At 42.6% G+C, this 7,087-nt stretch overlaps 1 protein-coding gene across 1 annotated transcript in view; it reads left to right on the forward strand.

Moving 5' to 3' along the window:
- Window positions 1-6,649, forward strand: part of SLC4A11 (solute carrier family 4 member 11) — a 92,892-nt gene extending 86,243 nt beyond the window's left edge. Inside the window, exons 19-20 of the mRNA XM_068403116.1 lie at window positions 1,238-1,407; window positions 4,542-6,649. Coding sequence (XP_068259217.1) covers window positions 1,238-1,407; window positions 4,542-4,605 — 234 coding nt within the window. The 3' untranslated portion in view covers window positions 4,606-6,649. The remainder of the gene's footprint in view (window positions 1-1,237; window positions 1,408-4,541) is intronic.
- Window positions 6,650-7,087: the final 438 nt, after the last annotated feature.

Here is a 7,087-nt window from a genome sequence, read left to right on the forward strand (position 1 = left end):
ATGAGATGAAAACAAATCTGGAAGATCTGTTTTCAAGCCATCTCTATTACAAGTACTAAGAAGGTGTTCGCTTGCAGTGTAGGCAGTACATGGGAGTGATAATGACTCTCCAGCTCACCTTCTCTTATGTAACAAGGGTCAAGGGCTTAATAAGCCCAACATTTGGCTCTGCATCTCTGCTCATCTATCTTGATCTCTAATATTACATCCCAGAGATTAAACCTCTGAAATCTGGGTAAAGATTACATTTGTCATGTCAATTTTTGCATGAGGATTGAATAGTTACTGATGTATGTGGAATATTACTTCTGGGTTTAGTACAAATTATGTGTGGAATTTTCCAAGCTTCGGTTTGGGAAAATTAAAAAGTGTGCTCAAATATGGAGATATCCCTCTTCTGGAAACCTTTTAATGAGTCATGGCACAATCTGAAACCCATTGAGTCTGTATTGGTGCCAGCAGACAGTCACTCATACTCTTCATTGATGTATAGACAGTGAGTCAAAGCCTGTGCTCAGACATGAGCAAGTAACTGTCAAAAGAAACCACGAGCAATATTTAGCCTATTAATGTCACTTTTTTCCTCCTCTTTCTCAAAAATGAATAGTTTATGTGAGTTGAGAAAATCACTGCAGTCTGCATACAGCCTCCTCCCACGCTTCCCCAATATCATCTCCTGGTCTTCCCCTACTGAGGTTCAGCCAAGAAATGGGACCACCAGGGGCAAGCATGGAGTCTGATCAGCAGAGAACAGAAGGCTATAAAATAATGAGGAGCTGGGTTTCAGGTGGAGAAACCATCCAGCAGTAACAACACTCGAATGCATCTGCTTACCATCACCCCCTTGCACACCCCCACAGGCACTCCACATGTTGCTGCAAAGCCCTGATAATCCTACTCAGAGGAATCTCATTACTCTACTTATCAAGATATTTTATTGCACCCCAGATGCTCCCAAAGGCAATCTTAGCTGTGTGGGGTGTCTTTTCTTCCCCAGGTTTCTAGTGCCCAGCCATCTTCTGTGTGTTGCTGCCAATGCTGTGGTTTAAGGCACTTGCTTTAAGCCTACAAATCCTGCGTTCAGCTCTTGAACCTGTTAAGGACTCTGGTGTTGATGCACTCTGTGTGTGTAAACTGATGCTTTCCTTAAAACCCTTGTGTTCAAAAGCCCCTGCCACATTCTGCACTCACAAGTCCAGGTTGCTGCATATCTAATTTGTAATTCTTCTCTTCCCAGACTGCTTATCCTCCGACACATTACATCCGCAGAGTGCCCCAGAGGAAGATCCACTATTTCACAGGCTTGCAGGTCCTGCAGCTCCTCATCCTCTGTGGTTTCGGCATGTCACCGTTGCCCTACATGAAGATGATCTTCCCACTCATCATGATAGGGATGATCCCTATCAGGTATGAAGCTCTTCCAGGCAATGCTTGACTGTCTCCTGTGCCTTTTGTCTTCAGGCTTGAACTGCAGGAAGTCTGAGTGGTCTAGAAGGGCATCTGGTACTTTCCTGAGTAGACAGGTCCTGGAAGTGGGTGATGGTGACTTGTTCTTCACCAGCTGCTCAGGCTTCAGGAGGAATAGTGCAGAAAGCCTGTGATTTCACTGATGCTGGGTGTTGTGCAGAGGGTTCTGGGCTGGCAGGTACTTTTCTTACAGCTAGGAGAGAGGCAAGTAAGTCTCCTTTTGCGGTTTGTGAGATGCCTGATCTTCCTGAGAAGCTGGAGACTGAGCCTCTCCCCTAAGCATTTGGTAATGTTCCTATTGCTTTGTAATTTGATTTCCTAAGCTCAGAGCAGAGCTAGAAACTTTTCCTAAGAGGAATCCTTATCTCTTATCCAGTGCTGTGGTAACCTTACAGACCTCCTGCACTGCTGAATGCTATTGCAAATGATCACTTAGGTCAAACTGGCCACATTTAGTCTTAAAAGGTATCTTTAAAACTGGGAGGACCCCACAATATCTTGCAGTCTCGAGAGAGAATCATTGAGAAATTTAACTAATTTCTTCCTTAATGTTCATTAAGAGTGACTGCCCATCATTCTCCAGTTAAATCATTCATGCTCTCCATCCTTTGGATATAATGAGAAGCCATAATAAGATCTTGGAAGGAACAGATCTGTTTCCATCCACTTGATTATTTTTAGGCCAGCATGTCATCCAATGATATCTGGTTGTCTTTGAGCTTGCAGTCTCAGAGATTTTCTGTCTGATCTTAAAGTTCAGGGCTACCAATGTGATAATCTGCAAAGGCAGCTATTGTGGTGTTTTCCTTGGGTGATAAAGATGGGTCCAGTTCTTTCTAAAGCAAAAGCAAATGTCAAAACTACCATGGCTTTCAACAGGATCAGGTTAGAGCTATTTGGGCTGGGTTTTTAAAGATAAACAAAATCTTGGAAAACACTGAAATTATTGTTCCTATGGTAAGAGTTTCTCACCCACCCTTCACATAGGCATCACTTTGGATGACTGGTTAAGTGGCTGGTAAATACTTCAATTGCGTGCAGTGCTGGATGAGGGACTCTTGTGGGAATTGCAGGTCTCCACACAGAGGAGCTCAGTACAGAAAAGAAAACGTGGGGGACACTTTGCCAAACGTTCAAGTATCGGACGTAGTGTAATAAGCTAAATTAGTGTGGAGAGTGTGCTGTCAAAGAACCTGGTTTTGTAATAAAAGCTAGATAATTTAGTGGTGCAAGTATATCTTCTTTTGAGTAAATAAGATAGTCATCTTATACTAGCTCTGTTGCTAACTTGTTTCTCTTCCCACAGCAGCTTTTTGTAGGAGCTGAATAATCAGCCCTACTGCTAAGGGAAAGATGGTGCTACCTGGCACAATACAGAAGTTTGCCCTTGGCTTTCCTTTCTCTGATACCTTTTGCCTTCATGTAGTTTCTGTGGACTCCAGACGAGAAGGCAGCACCATGATGCATGAGTTCTGTAGTTAACAATGACTTTTTCAAAGATTTGGCACTTTAAATAGATGAGACAGAGTAGAAGAAATTAAATATCTTTTTCTCTTTTTTTTTTAAGTAGTGAAGAGAGGAAGAGGAGATGGGAGAGTAGCCAGGGGTCAAAGTCAAGAATCAAACCCAGATGAGTGAGTCATGGCTCAGTCTCCCATCCAGAAAACCAGCCATGTTACTTGTCTGTCTCAAAGCCACATTTCCCTCTGTCTGACAGCATTAGATGCATGATTTGCGTTGTCAGCGGTGAGGGACCATCTTTTTCCACTGGTGTAGTGTTAATATGAAAGATAATGGATTTCAATGGCTTCTCATTATTACAGTGGAGAACAGCCTGTTGGGAGAAAATGTGATCTCTTTGGGTATCCCCAGATCCTGGCTTTGATTCAGAGCTTTGGGGTGATGAGTTTTTGGTTACATTCTAATCCCTGCTCTGGGGAGTACTGAGGTTAAGATTGCTCGAAGAGGAAGAATCTTCTTTCCAAGTTCTCTGTGATGCTTATCTGTGCTCCCATGGCTCTCAAGAATTTTATTTCATGACACTTCTATTTAAGTAGATCCTGGTACTTCTCAGTAGTAAACGCTTTATGGGATCTCTTGCATAGCTTATTGAAAAGGCCCTTCCAAGTCTTAAACTGGCTTCCTAGTGCTTTGTGCCTTATTTTAACAGCTGAAGAATAGCTTCCTTGTTCAGCAAGGAAAAGTGTCAAACTAAACATGCAGTAAGATTTAATAAGAACATCTTCATAGCATATTGTTACAGTGCCTTGCCTTTCTCATCTAAATATGTTAATTCATGAGGATGTTCTTGCACACAAACAAATAAAAAACAGAAGTTAAGGGAATTACTGTCTCCATGATCCAGTGGAAACCAGACTTCAGGTAGGGATGGAGGAATGGATGTGCCAGCCCTGCTTAGCCTCTTGCCATGGTCTCAAGTCTTGCTGGTATATTTGGGGCTTCTCTAAAGACCAAAGTTTCTGGAATGTCTATTAAAGCTGCTTTGTGGGAGAGCTGAAAGGAGTGACGTGGGGTACTTGGAGAACTGAGGAAGTGCAAGACAAATAGCCCGCCTACGCAGGTCTTTGAGCCAGCCCTGTAAATTTAGAGGAGGGCTTCTCCTGGGAGCTCTCAATGCCTGGTGTGACAGTGTTGTGATGACTGTAAGGCTGCATCAGGTGGGGTTTGTGTGTTGGGAAACTATAGGGAAAGTGGTGAAGAAAGTAGAAACTAGAAGTTAGTTGTGCTTCTTGGCAAAGTAACCCATCTGCTAGCAAACTGGAGGCAGCACAGGCAGTTTTGCCTGCCCAGCACAAACCAGGAGCTTAGCTGTGGATTGGGTGGGATGGTACATTTTTGGTGTCTTTAAGACTTTGTGGTGACAGTGCTCTAGGAAAGCAACTTTTCTCCTATGAGGATGTTCTCTTTCCTCTTCAACTGAAACGAGGAGGCTGGGTGAATCTGTTGTATGCATGGCCATGGACAAACTCAGCTGAGAGTCTCGGGATGGACAAACAAAATGTTATGTGGAAAAAAAACCAAGCGCTAATGCTTACTTTCTGGTTCAATCTTAGGTATAACCTGCTTCCAAGGATCATCGAAGCCAAGTACTTGGATGCTATGGATGCAGAGCATTAAACGGGGTCCTCTGCACACAGAGCAGCGAGGACGGCTCTTCCAGAGTTGGAAGGCGGCTTTGCCGAGGTGTAGAACAATCTATCTGCAGTTCTTTCTTTCACCACTTTCTTTCTGCTCTAAGGTGGCATTGGTAATGCACACATATCAAAGACTAATTGAGCGTTGAAGTGTCAGACCAAAACAGCCTTGGACTTGGGAGGCCGATGCTCTTTGGAGCTGTGAGGCAAGCAAGCTTTATGGAAATGCTACTTTCCACATCCCAAAACTGGAAACCCCAAAGATCAGCATGTCCGTATGGTTGGAGCATGCATTCCCAGAGCTGTCATGTGTTCCCTTGTTTGAGGGGTGGGGGGAGTCTCTTTTTTTTTTTTTATGCACCACATTCTTTTCTTCCAAAACACTATAAGGACAGCAACTGACCCTTCTTTTACAGACTGACAGTCCTGTTCTGGCCTTTGGATTCAATTTCCCGTGCATCCAGTATTCCCAAAGTGGTATTCTGGGTGGGATGGCCTCATGTTAAACCACTGATGTCAAGAGAGATATCTGGCCATCTCTTCAGATTAGCAAAGTTGGAAACATATAATTTGTACTGATACAATCCACAGCTTTGGATGAATATTTAATTCCTACAAACGAGCTGGAAATGTTGAGAGATTGGGCTCGCATGGTGATGTTGATGAAACCGCATCTGGGTCTAAGCTATTTGGGAATTATTTTGGATCTTTCTACCCTTACTTCTCAATAATCAAATACAGAAGTGTAGTTTTGCAAGTTTTGCACAACTGCAACGTTCTTGCTTGCAGCCAGAGTCAGATGCCAAAACTTGTCAAAGGGCAGTTGTGTTAATGATTGCATATACATATGTACAGTAGTGCCTATGTGTACATATATACATATGGATTTGTGTATATATTTTGCATAGATATACAAATAGGCCTGATTCTTTCAAAATATCAAAAGTGTTTTGTGCAGTCAGTGTTACACGACCATATACTTGTTCTCTGCTTCGGTGCTGCTTTTTCTCATTTGAGATATGGTCACTTTTTTTCCTTTTGAAGCTGCTCAGTTACTGTTTTTGTTCATGTGTTGCTTTGTTCAAGGTGTTCCTTTGCTTTCTTCTCATGGCTTGAGACCTTCATCGCTCTGTCTTGATGCTCCAACATGTGAATTTTGCATTTAATTTTATTGTACAGCATGCAATGAAAGTTTTCCTCTTCCGCCTAATCAATATTTGTTGGTCATTTCATTGTTTGTTTTGTAGCTAAGCTCCAGTTTTCCCCCACTCCCAGACATTATATTATATTTCTGGATGAATCTAACTTCTGCTGTCTTTTATATTTCAGTTTATTTAATTTGGCTTGTACTATGGTCAGTTTTCTTACTTGGAGTACTGTGAAACAAGCTGCCCTTTAGTTCAGTGCTTGTCCTTTGCTGCCCACTACAGATCCCAGGGAAAGTGTTAAGAAAAACATGGACCTGTGAAGATAATGAACTTTCAAAACAGTAGAAATGAGGGAAGAGGAGTAATAGAAAATGAAACGCAAATCTATTATTAGCACAGAAAAGTTTCTTACCAATTGCTTGCCCGGTAAATGGTGCAGAGTTTTTATCAGCACGTCCCCTACTGATTGGGTGTTCCTCTGCACGATGAGGAAGACCAGATCTGTAAGGAGGGAGGAAGGCATTGGGTAAAAAGCTCCTATGCTGAAACTAAGCCAGACCCAAGCCACTGAAGATTTCGTATATTTGCACTAAATATCAGATGGTATTTCATCTTAATGTAGCTGCCTATGGCTTTAAAACGTGTATGAAAAACTAAATTTTTCTTTTCTTGTGAAACCCTTCATCTTTGTATTGATGCTTGATGGAGGAGAGCAGTAAGAGTGTTCCCAAGAACATGGCCATGGTTTATATATCCCTGAGCAGTCGCAGGGGAAAGTCCTCAGCTTAGAAGGCAAAACATTGTGTGACCTTCATGGCACCAACAAACTCTTGTGGGACTTCTGAGAAGTCTCAGGGTCAGGACAACCACCCCAGTACATCGAAGCAGATAACACCACACACTTGGCTTTCAGTCAGGCTTGGAGACAGCAAGGGTAACTCATGCTGTGTCTGATCAGTGGCATGACAGCAGGTATATGTCCGTGCATGGTTTCTGACCACCTTCGTCAATATTTCCTGGCTTTTGAGTCACTTCTGTGGTGAGATCACTAATAGCTGTTACAAAGGTCTACATGTAGAAACGGGGAAAACAGTCAGCAAAATGGATTTTGGGGCAGTGCGGAGGTGGTAAAAGTATGTCCAATCTTCAGTCAACAGAAAAAGAGCAGGTGACAGCAAACAGTTCAGTACTTGTTGGAAGACAGGGAGTGCAAAGGCCTGGTGATGCTTAAATAACATGCTTTTCCCACGGGTGTCAAAAGATTTAACCAAAGTTAGAATGAAAAGCATCATCCTGTGGTTGAGTAAGCTATTAAAT

The sequence above is a fragment of the Nyctibius grandis genome, chromosome 6, assembly GCF_013368605.1.
Source record: "Nyctibius grandis isolate bNycGra1 chromosome 6, bNycGra1.pri, whole genome shotgun sequence".
Taxonomy (NCBI): domain Eukaryota; kingdom Metazoa; phylum Chordata; class Aves; order Nyctibiiformes; family Nyctibiidae; genus Nyctibius; species Nyctibius grandis.